The sequence below is a fragment of the Nestor notabilis genome, unplaced genomic scaffold (assembly GCF_000696875.1).
Source record: "Nestor notabilis isolate BGI_N333 unplaced genomic scaffold, ASM69687v1 scaffold4443, whole genome shotgun sequence".
Taxonomy (NCBI): Eukaryota; Metazoa; Chordata; class Aves; order Psittaciformes; family Psittacidae; genus Nestor; species Nestor notabilis.
The window spans coordinates 325-14,414 of NW_009923133.1; the positions used below are offsets into that span (position 1 = coordinate 325).

Genomic DNA, 14,090 nt, shown 5'->3' on the forward strand with positions numbered 1-14,090 from the left:
CCATGGCCGCGTCCATCGTGCGCCTCTCCATAGCTTCTTCCCTGTGGGCATCACTGCAGCCGTACCCCTTGTGTGCACCCTGTGGTGGCTGTGTCCCCATGGGCATTGCGCGCATCTTGCCATGGCCCTCACGCACCTCATGGTGGCTGTGTCCCTGTGGGCCTTGCCTCAGTGATGTCCATCACACACATCTTGCCGTGGCAGTGTCACCATGAGCATCACCACAGCCACATTCCTCATGCAGTTTGCCATGGCTGTGTCCCCACAAGCTGCTCTGCAGCCCTGTCCCCATGAGCCTTGCTGCAGCCATGTCCCCCTCCAGGCACTTCCGTGACAAGTCACAGCCAAAGTTCCCCATGATCCCTCTTAAGCATGTTCTTGCGTGGGCCTTGCTGCTGCCAGCTCCTTGGCACGTTTCCCCACGGCCATGTCCAGCACTTGTACCACCACAGCAGTGTTCCCTGTAGGCATCGTCACCTCCACGCTGAGGGCTCTGCAGGAGTGAAGCCAGGACATGGCATGTGCTGAGACATAGACAGAGGCTGTGAGGCTGGAGGGGAGGCCCTTGCCTCATGCAGACCAGACAAGCTCTCTTAGGTCACCAAACCCCAGGGGGCTGGTGGTTCCCGGGGCACTTGGCCTGCTCCCTCCTGTCCTCCCTGCTTGTCAAGTCAGGGTGGCGATGCTGGAGGTGTTGGGGGCTGCAGGATGTTAATCACCTGCAATCCTCTTTCAATTAAGACCTGTTCAGCACTTAACTGGGGAGCCCCAGAGGGCAGGTGTGTACTAGGAAAGGCACATGCCTCCCCAGCGTGCAGGTGGCTGCCTCCTTGAGTCAGCTCTTTTCTCGGGGTTATGAATATTGCCTCCACACAAGAAATCACACTGGGGTGCTGGTACAGCTGCACAGACATGGGGAATAGCACCAGTGCATGGAGCTCTCCTTATTATCCCTGCTCGCACAAATGTGCTCTGATCTGTATTTCTGCAGTAACAGAAGAGCTTGTGTAAGTCCTGTAATGCCTAAGAGGATCTTGGAGTGGGTTTGCTTGCTGTCCTTCTCACTAGATTTATGCTAGAAACACATCTCTGCAGGAGACTGAAGGGAGCAGAGTATTTATGCTCTGAGGGCTGGAGCAGCTCTGCTCTGGAGACAGGCTGAGAGAGCTGGGCTGGTTCAGCCCAGAGAAGAGAAGGCTCCTGAAGGGGAGACCTTAGAGCAGCTTCCAGTGCCTGAAGGGGCCAACAAGAAATCTGGAGAGGGGCTTCTGACAAGGGCCTGTAGGGACAGGACAAGGGGGAATGGCTTTAACCTGACAGAGGGGAGGTTGCGATAAGACATTAGGAAGAAGATCTTCCCTGTGAGGGTGCTGAGGTGCTGGCACAGGGGGCCCAGAGAAGCTGTGGCTGCCCCATCCCTGGCAGTGTTCAAGGCCAGGTTGGACACAGGGGCTTGGAGCAACCTGCTCTAGTGGAAGGTGTCCCTGCCCATGGCAGGGGATTGGACCTGGATGAGCTTTAAGGTCCCTTCCAACCCAAACCAGTCTGTGAGTCTATGATTTATACAACTGTGCAGTGGTTTCAGTCTCTCCAGTGAGCCCCAGGGAACAGATGGACCCTTTCAGACTCCCAGCAGAGGTAGCAGAGTGCGTAATCCTGCTGCTTAGCAGGGACAGATCCCAGCTACGAAGGAGAGTTTCAAGAGGAAGCATTATTTAAAGTCAGTCTATAGCTGTGTTAAAAATTCCCATTTATTTCTAAAAATACCTGAGTGAGGGCAGGTTTCCCCAGCCTGCTCCTCATCCCACAAACAGGCTCGCATTAGCATTCACAGCACAGGCACAGCTCCTCCGAAACTTGGAAGGTCACCACGGAGCAGCCTGTCTTGCCAGGAACCCTGCCCCCCGCAGGACAGTTTATTTGTTCCACAGGGTGAAACGTGTGTAAAACCCGGAGTGGGGAGAACAGAAGGACCCATGGGACAGGGAAATCACCTTCCTGGCCCTGAGACAGCCGGTGTGCACAGGGCCCTGGGCAGACTCTGCGTCAGCTTCATCTCAGCATGGGAAAACTTCAAAAGCCCAGCCTGAGCATCACCTCAGCTGAGCTCGGCAGTGTATAAATACACCGTTCAGCATCCTAGATAATTCTTGCCCTAAGTTAATTAGGGAAACACTTAACAGGCAACAAGTTTTCTCTATAGAAGGCTGTTGGCAGGGAGACGTGCAGCCCAGGCTTGGCCAGCATCCCGCGTGAGATCCTTCTGACAAACAAACTGTGGTGCATGGTGTTCGGGAGCAGGAGACAACAGCTGCTTTGGGAAGATGTCCCGACTCTGGAAAGCACTTGGGTCTGCTCTTGATTTTGAGTGACTTTGGTGAAAGCAAAGTGTGTGCTGTGGGTAAGTGTCTTGCTTTGCCTCCCCAGCGCATTTACTACCTGTCCCTGGAGTTCTACATGGGCCGCACTCTGCAGAACACCATGGTGAACCTGGGCCTGCAGAACGCTTGTGATGAAGCCATTTACCAGGTGAGGTCTTGGGGGTGCTGGGGTTCCCCTGAAGAACCAGCCATACTTTTCCACGTGGAGGGCTGGCTATCTATATTTCTCAGGGCTTCCTCCTAAGGGTTTTGACTAAACAAAGTGAGGCATGGGCGAGGCTGAGCACCAAGACACCAAATTACAGTTCATACCTGTACACATATATGTACGTAAGGCAGTGCAGCAGTGCTGCCACACAAAAGTGAGTCACTGGGAAGGAAGAAAGGTGTGGGGGGGAATTGTTTGCTTGAATTAAAATGTCATCAGAATTCAAACTGGGAAAAACACTGCTGAGTACCATCAAACAAACCACAAATAGTGATTAGTGAGGTTTGCAGCTAACTCTCCAGCAGGACAGTGACCTTTTTGACAGAGTATGAGTTTTTGGGCTTTCTCACCCAAAAGCTTTATTTCCCCATCTCCTCTCCCCCTCTCCCCACCGCAGTGGTACATGTTACACTTCCCAGCAGAAGCTGGGCTCTGTCACTGGCTCTCAAAATGAAGTGCTACAATTGCTGATGAAACACCACTTTTCCTGCGAGGAGATGGGAAGGCATTTCCAGGGAGGCATCTGACGTGTTTCCTCTCTGAAGTATCGTGGAGGGCAGGCTGGCTTTTTCCAGGGAGGATCCATAAGTCCCTTGACAAGGCATTTTCCACATGCTGGTTTGGCCTGACATGCGGGTGGAGGCTTTCCTTGCTGCAGCCTCCAACATGTGGAGCTTATCATGGCCGGTGGCCAACTGGGATGGAAGGTCTCATATCCAGCATGGCTCTGTCACAGGGAATCCGCCTCGTTTTTTGGGACCCCATCACACTGTGCATGAGGCTTTCCCGGGTTGTTGGGGCGCAGCTCAGGGAGCAGCCATGGTGTTGGCCTGACTCCCCGCTGTCCCCCCTGGCACCGAGGTGGTATCTCTTGGCTCCTGGAGAGTGTTTGCTGCTGGCACGCTTGTCCTGCATCCGGCCTCAGCCCCTCGGGCTGGAGAACAAATGAGATGCAGCACAACAACCACTTCCAGCCACTGCCTGCAGTCAGGGAGCTGGCAGCAGGCGGGGCAGGATGTGGGAAGGCCTGGAGCATGGTGATGAATGCTGCAGTAACCAGTGGCTGTGCTCTTCCTCAAGGACGGGGCGGGTGGGAGCAGGGGGCAGTGTGTGTACCCGGACATGGCTTGGCCGTTCGCCATCCTTTCTCCAAGGGCAAGCTCAGTGGAAGGGCCTCCTGGGCTGCCAGATGAGTGTTTGTTTGAGGTCTCTAAGGAAACCTCGTCCATGGGAAAGGATTGTTTTCCAATTAACTGGGCTTCCCAGGGACCAGAGGCTGGTGAGATGTTTTGTGGGGAGGGGGAGATGCAGAGACCCCTGTGGGTTTGATTTCCCGTGTTGTGGGTTGGTTTGGGATCTGTGCCCTCCTCAGAGAGCAGCCCCAGGGCATGGGCTTTGGGTGGTGACATTTTCTGCTGTTGCTCTTTCCCCAATAGCTGGGTTTGGACTTGGAGGAGCTGGAAGAAATTGAAGAAGATGCTGGGCTGGGAAATGGAGGCCTGGGCCGCCTGGCAGGTAAGCTGGGGAGAAGGGAGCCACTTCCTCACACAGATGTTGGTGTGACTGGAGACACCACAGCAGCACAGTGTGCAGACCTCAGCCCACATCAGCAGCATGCTACCCTTCTGCTGCTCCTGGCTGGCAAGAAATGAGCCCCCTCCCCAGGGACGGCATCCAGGAGGTGTAGTTGAGTAGTCTGGAGCACAGCAGACAGGGCTGTGGCTGGAAGAGGCTGTCTGGAGCCTTTCTCCTCACCTCCCTGTGAAATCTCTCACTTCTCACAGGCACCCAAGCAGCTCTCATGTGGGCAGATTGTTGGCTGCTATTTCTGTCTGCCTGTCCCACAGTACTGCTGGAGACAGGAGCTCCCCAGTGCAGGAGGCATTGCTGGGGCTGATCTTTAGCAGAGCTGCTGCAGTTTGAGGGCTGGAAGGGTTTGCTTTGAAAGCAATCATAGTGCAGTAGCTGGTAGAGCAGCAAGTTGGGGTCAGCAGCTCTGCTTTACTGGGCAGGCAGGCCCAGGTCAAGCTGTGGGCACCTCAGGCAAGTCTAGAAGAGCTCTCACTGTGGCAAGGCTGAATTTGGGGGTTCAGTGGCCTGTGCTTGTCACCAACAACTTTGGGGTGTTCCTGGTGGCTCAGCAGGTCTGTCCCCTCTGCGTGCAGATTTTCTTTGAGTAATAGATGTTTCCAGTGGCACTGGTTGTGGCAGCTCCTTACTTCCATGTGCAGCAAGCTGTGGCAGGGATGGCAAGAGAGGGGTGAGGTTCCTTGCAGCATGACCATGCTCTGGTCTTCCAGCTTGTTTCCTGGACTCCATGGCCACGCTGGGGCTGGCGGCATACGGATATGGCATCCGCTACGAGTTCGGTATCTTCAACCAGAAGATTGTCGACGGCTGGCAGGTACATTGACAAGCTCAAGTTGTAGAATCACAGACTGGTTTGGGTTGGAAGGGACCTTAAAGCTCCTCCAGTTCCAACCCCCTGCCATGGGCAGGGACACCTTCCACTAGAGCAGGTTGCTCCAAGCCCCTGTGTCCAACCTGGCCTTGAACACTGCCAGGGATGGGGCAGCCACAGCTTCTCTGGGCACCCTGTGCCAGGGCCTCAGCACCCTCACAGGGAAGAACTTCTTCCTAATGTCTCATCTCAATCTCCCCTCTGTCAGGTCAAAGCCATTCCCCCTTGTCGTGTCCCTACAGGCCCGGAGCAAAAGCCCTGTCTCCAGGTTTCTTATGGGCCCCTTTATTCACTGGAAGCTGCTCTGAGGTCTCCCCTTAAGGAGCCTTCTCTTCTCTGGGCTGAACCAGCCCAGCTCTCTCAGCCTGTCTCCAGAGCAGAGCTGCTCCAGCCCTCAGGGCATCTCCGTGACCTCCTCTGGACTTACTTGAGCAGGTCACCCTTTCTCCTTCTGTTTCACACTGGTGGCCACCTCTGCCTGTGGACAAGGTCTCACTACACAGATAACATGGCGGTGCCTTGACCTGTTCATGAACTGGATGCTTGAGCCCAAAACCTGGTGCCAGATGTGCTGTCACTTCCTACCACTTGTGCTGACCCTTGGGCTCTGACTGCCTGAACAAAGAGGAGTGCTGAGGGTGGTGGGGTGCCCACGTGGCAGGCACGCACCCGGGGACATGTGCGAGCTTATCATCAAATCAGAATCAAACAGATTGGAAAAGACCTTTAAGATCATCAAGTCCAACTGTTAAGTTGGACTTAAGTCTTAACTGTTCCTCGTGAAGTTGCCTGGTGGAGGGTGAATTTGAACACAGTGGGACACATGCAAGTGCTTGGAGTGCTGCTGCTTCTGTGAATTCCCTGGGAGATGCAGCAAGGGCTTAAACAGGGACTCTCCTGTAGTGTTAATGATCATAATATTTGCAAGTGAAAATAGGCTAAAAAATCCAGCCCCAGCTGGCAGTTTTCTCTAGCATATATCTGGAAATGGCTTCCATTAGGAGACTTGCCTTGCTTCTGAGCATAAAGGACCTTTTCTCCCTTTAAAATAGTTCTCCATAAGTCAGGGAGGGTTAGAGGTTTGAGAGTTGTTTTTCCCTTCTTCCCCACAGAGAAGCTGTAATGCGAGGCCCTATAAATGGTGAACACCGGGAACAAAACGTCCCTGTAATTGGCTTGATGTTACTTAAAAAAGAACAGGGGTGGTGGCGATGCTGGGCTGTGGCTCAGACCTGCCCCCCTGCCTGCACAGCAATGCCTGCGGGCACAAAGCATCTCTCCTCAGCCCCTCTGAGTTCTGGTGTACATCAGCCCTGGTGGCTCAGCTGCATTCCTTTCACTCCCATTGCTGCTGTTCTGTGCAGAGAGGAGAAATCCTCTCTGGCAGAGGGCAGAGCAAGACCTGGGTTACAGAGGGTGGCTTGTGGCCAGGAACAGCACAGATTGCCTTCTAGGGAACCACATCCCACATCTGCTATCAAAGTAGATGTAAAGAACTCAAGACAGACTGAGTGCAGCAGTCTGTGTTTGCAGCAGTTTGGGTGGTTTAAACCTGTACAGCCTGTAAAAGCTGGTATATTTATACCAGCTGCGGTGTAGTCATCCGTGTTTTGAAAAGCCCAGCTGTCCTCTAGAGGCCTCTGCACATCCATTTTTGAAGTCGGCTTACTAAAGCCTTGCTTCTGAACTTGCCTCTCTTTGGAGAGCCTTTTCTAGTCTTCACTTGAAGCTGGGAGCCATCACTCAGACTCTGTTTGCCCCTTGCAGGTGGAGGAGGCTGATGACTGGCTGCGCTATGGCAACCCCTGGGAGAAGGCACGCCCAGAGTACATGCTCCCTGTGCACTTCTATGGCCGAGTGGATCACACCCCCGAGGGTGTGAAGTGGGTCGACACCCAGGTACCAACATCTCCTGCAGTGCTGGGCTGGGGGAGGATGCAACAGGGTGGTGTGTGGAGGGGCACAGTCTGTCCCCGGGCTGCTGCGTGATCAGACTTTGCTTCTCATCCAGCCGAGCAGAAACCTCTCCTTGCTGAAGGTGACTTGTCAACATGTGGTTCTGGTGTTGTGGCTGTGAGTGGAGATCCATCTTGTGGGGTATTCATGAAGCAATCCTGTTGGTGTTTAACTCCCATGATCAGACCAGCCTGTTGGGCAGTGTGCTGTAAGGGGAGGCTGGAAGCATGGTTTCAAGTCTGCCTAGAGGCCTTGGTTTGTGGTATTGTGGACAGCAAATGCTTCCTCAGCCTCCCACAGCTGGGGAGGTAATGCTGTGCTTCAGGAGCATGTGCCTGCTCAGAGCACAGGCTGCTGTGTCCCAAGTGCATTCCAGTCTTACAGCTGAGAAAGCAAGCTTTAGGGAGGCACAGATTTAGTAAAAGGATGGAAAATGTTTCAGCCTCTCCTGTCTAAGCACCGCCCAGGATGGAGGAAGGATGATGAATTTCTCTGGGATTCAGGGACATGTCCAAGTCTTGTTCCCATGATGTTCAGGGGTCTTTCAGCCTCATGAAATAACTCTGCCTATCCAAGGAGCACACAGTCATAAGGGCAAGCCATTCTATTCAGCATCAGGAGCTGAAGCTCAGTTGCAGAGTTGCTTGGGCCTGCTCAGAGGGGGAACAAACCAGATCCTTTTCCAGGCACCCTGGTTGTCAAGTGCTGTGCAGTGACCTAGCCCATTCCCAGGACACACAGAGTGCAGGGGTTCAACACCACAGCCCTGTGAGCAGGATGGAGACACTGTGCCAGAGCAGACATCACTAGGGGACTGAGTCCACTGCCTTTCAGTGTGCTCATCTTCTGACCCCAGCAGTAGTCTAGGGTTTCAGGGATCCCAAACAGTGCAGTGGAAACACTGCTTCCTACAGGCAGGTGAATTTTCAGATAATGCCATTAAGGGAACAAGTTGGAGAGGCTCAAAAAGCCAAAGATGCGGTCTCCCAGTATAGCATCACTCAGCTCATGTGATGTGCCCCAGTACCATGGCTCAGGCAGGGTGGGCTTGCTGCCTGTTTCCATGTTGGGAGCTGGTGATGGCAGCTCTGAGAGCCTGAACTCTTGCTGCTTCTCCCTAGAGAGGAGGTGTTGCTAATGCCAGCACAAGGAGACTGTTGGGGGCCAGCATGCTGATCTGCCTGGGTTTTCCCTGCCCTGCAAGCACAGCTCCTTCAGTTCTCTGCTGCCTTTCCCATCTTTCCTTGCAGACAGCCCCTGGCTGTGGGCTGTCATGCCAATACACACTGACTTGCTAAGGAGGGTGCTAGCTCCTTTTGCCAGTGTCGGAGTGCTGGCCCAGGCTTCCTGCTGCAGCATCAGGGCCTTGCTCTGCAAGCACCATTCAGCTCTTCTGGCATAAGCCCTCAGCCTCTGCATTCCAGGCCAGGGTGCCTTGCCTTGCTGCTCATCAGGGCTGGAGACATGGAGATGTTGGCACAGCAATGGGCTGGAGCACACAAAATTGGCAGCACACCCATGCCCTGGCTGGCTAGTGTGACTGAGCTGGGAACACCAGTATTACTTCCTGTGTGCAGCACCCTGATGCTTAAGCATGATCCATAGACAGCAGTAGGAGTTTTGTGCTCATGTGCAGTTTGGGTGCTGGAGATCTCAGTGAATTTACCCAGACAGGTTCAACAAGCCTTGATGAATATTGGATGAACTGCTCTGGGAATGGTGCTGGATCAGGGTTTGGTCCTGGCAGGCTGCAGAAGGCTAACAGGCAAGATTCAGGCTGTGGCATTTATCCCAGATGGAAACTCGAAGGTCGCAGCTGCCCTGGCCCTACCCCAGCACAGATAGAATTGCAGTGGCCAGCTAAGGGTGCTTGCAGTGCTCTGGTGAATAACAGGAACGCCTGTTGGTGTAAGAATGTCAGCAGGTTTCTTGCAACTCTCTTTCACATTTAATTGATGGGGTTTTAAATCCAGTTTGTCGGCAAAGCTCCAAACAGCTCTGCTGCTCCTGTTAACACTTTGCCAGTGGGTGCTGGAAGTGCCCATGGTAGCAGGGAAGTCTGTGGAGCTCAGTTCTAGTGAGGTGAGATTCTTACAACAGCCAGGAGTTGTCTGTGTCCTCTGGATTCTTCCTGCAGAGGTTTCAGCCACTTTCCCACCTCCTCTGAGGCCAGAGTGCTGCTCATCAGAGGGAATGCTGTTCTTTTGCAGGTTGTCCTTGCTATGCCCTACGACACGCCAGTGCCAGGGTATAAGAACAACACTGTGAACACCATGAGGCTGTGGTCTGCAAAAGCACCCAATGACTTCAATCTCCAAGAGTGTAAGTGCTGCCCCTCCACTGCCTCTTTCCTGCCCAGGCTGGGACATGGTTGTTCCTGTGTGCGCAGCACCTGGCACAGCACTCTCCATCTGGCCTGCTTTATCCATACCCCCTGCCCAGTTCCAAAACACAGCACTGTGTGTGCATCCACGGGTGGCACTATTTCCTGAGCCCTGCCGGGAGAACTTGTGTGAGACAAGTGGTGATGGCTCTTGAGTCCTCATAATGTCTCCTCAGTTCTTGAAACTGCGAGCTGGGTTTCACATGAGCCTTTTGTACCTTTAGGAGCCGAGTGTGATTGTGATCTCTCTGCTGCTTTGTTTGGCCCCATTTCTCCTTAGTCCTTAGGCAATATGGCTGGTCACTTGCTTCTGGTTTTGCCTTCTCTGGCTGCTGTCTGTCTTCAGTGTCTGTCCTTCCTCATATGTATGTCTTGAGAAACTGTATGGGGATGTGCCTTTCTCTTATCCCACTGTCTCCTGGCTCTCTGGTGCCTTTCACACATACACATTTCCATTCAGATTTCATTAATCCCAGCCTCAATGTTCCTGTTACAAATCTCTCTACAAGAGAAAGAGGGAGAAGCCCAGTGTCGGGGACCTGTCTGAATCTCTACAGCTGCCTCAGTGCTGTGTGTATTTCTTTTTTGCTGCAGTTAACGTGGGTGACTACATTGAGGCGGTGCTGGACAGAAACCTGGCAGAGAACATATCCAGAGTCCTGTACCCAAATGACAATGTGAGTGCCTCTCTTGCCTCTATCCCTCCCTGTAGTGGTATTGCCTTGCGTGCAAGCACTCGAGGGTCATGGCCACCTGAAGGTTATTGGCCCCGTAATTCCTGGTTAGCAGGTGCAGCTCTGCAGGTTCCAGAGGGTCTCTGCTGACTGATGGCAGCTGAGAGGCTGGCCCGTATTGTAGAGCTGCTGTGTTCCCTGCTGCAAGGAGGCGAAGACGTGTTACTCCTTCAAATTCAAGGCAGTTGCCAATTTACACGGCTAACCCTTTACAAAAGTCAGTTGTCATTTCAGAGACTGCCATGAGGGGGAACTCGTTTCCATCTCCATTCAGGGTGGATTTCTCACTGCGGAGACTGTCCCAGGCCATGCACTCACTGGGCACTGTATCCAAAAGGGAAGAGCCCTCGCTATCAAGTCATGGATTAACATCTGTGCTGAAAAAGCTTATCTCCTGCACTCTGGTTCCTGCTGGTCTTTTCAAATAGACATGTGCATGGGAGGCAGTTGGTGTGTCCAGAGACACTGACTCCTGGCTGTTGCAGCAAGTCCAAAATTCCTGGTCCAAAACCCCTGCAAAGGGTCTTGCAGTGAGGGAGGGACCTGCACTTGGTCTGTAGGAGTACCATGGATGTGGCAGATTCTGTTGCTCTCTGGAGGCAGTTGTTCGGGATGCTGAGTCCCTTGTCTGTTCCTACAGCTGCTGCCCCATCAGAGTCATTGAGAAACATCCAGACTTGTCCTGATGGGTGCTGGGCCTAAGGGGCCTGTTGGGTAGCCCACCAGAGTGGACAGGAGCATCTCCAGGGGCTTGGCTGCCAGCTCGGGTGGCAGCTGCAGCACTGATGCCTCTGGTCCCTCCACTTGCAGTTCTTTGAAGGCAAGGAGCTGCGGCTGAAACAGGAGTACTTTGTGGTGGCTGCCACCCTCCAGGACATCATCCGGCGCTTTAAGTCCTCCAAATTTGGCTGCAGAGATCCTGTGAGAACATGCTTTGAAACCTTTCCAGACAAGGTGAGTTTGTGGCAGAGAGGGTCCAGGGGCGTTTCAGTCAGACCTGCCTGTCATCAGGGAAAGCGGGATGCTCAGGACCAAGTTGGGGCATGTATACAAAACCCCTGGCAATTTGGGTTGGAAAACAAGTGATTTAGAGCAGCAGTTGAGTAGCTCTGTCCCAGGAGCAGCATCTGTTTCTGGTGTGTGTGCCATGAGAAGAGACTGGGGCTGACCCTCACCACAACCCCACACGTGCAGGAAGGACACTGTCAAAGTCCTGTCGTTGCCAGATCTCAGCCCAGCAAGTCTTGTGTTGCAGGTGGCTATTCAGCTAAATGACACCCACCCTGCCCTGTCCATCCCAGAGCTCATGCGGATCCTGGTGGATGTGGAGAAAGTGGACTGGGACAAGGTAAGCAGAGTACATGTTGAACCATACAGGAGAAAGCTGCTGCCTGTCCTCACGTGGGGTTTCCTTTCCTCTCTTTGCCTGGGCACGTGTGTGTTAACCTGCTGTCTGTACCACAGGCCTGGGAGATCACAAAGCGGACCTGTGCCTACACCAACCACACGGTGCTGCCCGAAGCCCTGGAGCGCTGGCCAGTCTCCATGTTTGAGAAGTTGCTCCCACGTCACCTGGAGATCATCTACGCCCTCAACCAAATGCATCTGGACGTAAGGGGCTGGTCTGGTCACAAGCTGTGGGAGCTCTGGGGGGGTTGGTCTGGCTGCATTTAGGATGGGAATTCCTATGGCTGCATCACTAATGTCCCTCTCTTTCCGCACGCAGCGGGTGGCAGCTCTCTACCCAGGGGACATTGACCGTCTCCGGAGGATGTCGGTGATTGAAGAAGGAGACTGCAAGCGTATTAACATGGCACACCTCTGTGTGATCGGCTCCCATGCAGTCAACGGCGTGGCCCGTATCCACTCGGACATTGTCAAGAACTCAGTGTGAGTTGGGGGACACCCAAGGTTGGGATGCAGCCTGTTCACTCACTGGGCTCTGCCCACAAGCCTGGGTCAAGGTCAGCTTTGGTTGCCCTGCTGGACATAGCATGCTGGGGACAGTCTCTTGTTTAACTCCGGAGCTGGTGGAACTCTCAGCTTTACAGCTGAGGAAGGGGGTGAGAGGCAGCACAGAGCTCACGTGTGTTACAGGGAGATCCACATGGACTGCCCTGAGTCAGGAGCACGTGCAGTGGGGGCCCAGCTGGAGCTTTGGGTGGTGGCGGGTGGCTCAGAGCTTGCTGCTCTTCCAGGTTCAAGGATTTCTATGAGCTGGAGCCGGAGAAGTTTCAGAACAAGACAAACGGGATCACGCCGAGGCGCTGGCTCCTGCTGTGCAACCCGGGACTGGCTGATGTTATTGCTGAGGTGAGTTGCAGGCAGCTGGAGAGCGATCCATTTGCTTCTGGTCACCTCTTCATGTGTCTGATCGGACCTGAGGCTGGGGCCTGGGAAGTGTGAGTGAGGACAGCATGGGAGGAGCATGCCTTTTGCATGTGTAGGTGTGAGACTGGCTGAGTGTTGAAGTTGGTGATGAAGAGTTGGCCAAAAATGTTGCTGAGATTTGGATCTGGTTCCCTGTCCTTGCAGTGACAACGCACAATCTGTCAGTGTGTGAAATGGGGTGTCTGCAAAAGCATGCAGCTTCACAGACACAAAAGAGCTCCCTTGGAGCTCCAGCCCTGGCCCTGTCTCCTCTGTTTAGCAGGCCCTTTAGCACAGGTTTGTGCTCTGCACTGTGACATGCCATAGCTGAATAATGTCCTGCAATTAAATGTATCTTCATCTCCTGCTCATCAGTTCCTCCAGTTGCCAGGAGGCCCTGGTGCACATCTTCCATCTAAAGCTCCTTGAGAGAGGGACTTGTTTGGGTTTTTCCAAGTGCCCCATTTCCCCTGTACCTTTGGGCTCCCTGATGGCACAGAGAAGTAACCTGACCCTAAGAAACTGCACCCCTTTTCCTGGCCAGAGTGCCTCTTCCAGTTCCCAATGGGAGTGTGGCATCTCTGTTGGGGAAGCAGAGTTGTGGCTGGGGTGAGGTGTCTCAAGAGTGGGACCGCATCACCCTCTTGGTTTGTTCTTTCAGAAAATTGGGGAAGACTTTATCACAGATCTGAGCCAGCTGAAGAAGCTACTGGATTTCATCAACAACGAGACTTTCATCAGGGATGTGGCAAAAGTCAAGCAGGTAACACGCACTGGTAGTGGGTGGGGGGAAGAAAGACACCATGCTTCCAGGAACATCCCAGCAACAAATGCTCGCTTCTGACTCAAGGCCTCAGAACCCACGCCTGTTCCTTCTGAAATTTTCCTGCCAGGAGAACAAGCTCAAGTTTGCTGCCTACTTGGAGGAGCAGTACAAGGTCAAGATCAACCCTTCGTCCATGTTCGACGTTCAGGTCAAGCGAATCCATGAGTACAAGCGGCAGCTGCTGAACTGCCTGCATGCCATCACCCTTTACAACCGTAAGTCCTGCCTGGGCTGGTAGGCAAGGGGTGTCCCTCAGAGCTTCACTGCAAGGGCTCCCACGTAGAAGTATGGCAGCTGGGCTGGCCAAGGGACTTCTGGGGAGGCAGGGGTCTGGAACTAGGTAAGATTTAAGGTCCCTTCTGACCCAGATTCTATGACTTCGTGGCTCATTTTTGCCTACCACAGCCCTGGCAGATGTCTTCATTGGGCTTCAGAGTCCTGCAGATCAGTTGGGCCCATGTGACATGGGCTGGGATTCCAGCCCACCTCTGATGCACACAGTAATTTCTGCCCACTTTACCTTCACTCTGGTTGTTATGTCTTGTTCTTTCAGGCATCAGAAGCGATCCATCCAAATCCTTTGTGCCCAGGACTATTATGATCGGAGGAAAGGTAACTTGCATTCCAGCCTCGGTGCATTCATGGCTCAGTGGGGATGTGGGATGTGTCTCCTTTCTGTGGCTTGGCCAGGCCCACTGTAGGTTAGTCAGCATGGCTGCTGGTGGGCTCTTCAGGGAACGCCTTTATGGACTAATGGGACTGAACAAAGCC

The 14,090-nt window shown here is 53.6% G+C and overlaps 1 protein-coding gene across 1 annotated transcript in view; it reads left to right on the plus strand.

Moving 5' to 3' along the window:
* PYGB (phosphorylase, glycogen; brain) overlaps window positions 1-14,090 on the plus strand; it is a gene marked incomplete at its 5' end in the record, with an annotated part of 16,219 nt that overhangs the window by 320 nt on the left and 1,809 nt on the right. The window contains 14 exons of the mRNA XM_010011964.1: window positions 2,428-2,529; window positions 4,026-4,104; window positions 4,890-4,993; window positions 6,818-6,949; window positions 9,217-9,328; window positions 9,984-10,066; window positions 10,934-11,077; window positions 11,379-11,471; window positions 11,588-11,734; window positions 11,850-12,013; window positions 12,322-12,436; window positions 13,155-13,256; window positions 13,387-13,534; window positions 13,873-13,931. Coding sequence (XP_010010266.1) covers window positions 2,428-2,529; window positions 4,026-4,104; window positions 4,890-4,993; window positions 6,818-6,949; window positions 9,217-9,328; window positions 9,984-10,066; window positions 10,934-11,077; window positions 11,379-11,471; window positions 11,588-11,734; window positions 11,850-12,013; window positions 12,322-12,436; window positions 13,155-13,256; window positions 13,387-13,534; window positions 13,873-13,931 — 1,584 coding nt within the window. The remainder of the gene's footprint in view (window positions 1-2,427; window positions 2,530-4,025; window positions 4,105-4,889; window positions 4,994-6,817; window positions 6,950-9,216; window positions 9,329-9,983; window positions 10,067-10,933; window positions 11,078-11,378; window positions 11,472-11,587; window positions 11,735-11,849; window positions 12,014-12,321; window positions 12,437-13,154; window positions 13,257-13,386; window positions 13,535-13,872; window positions 13,932-14,090) is intronic.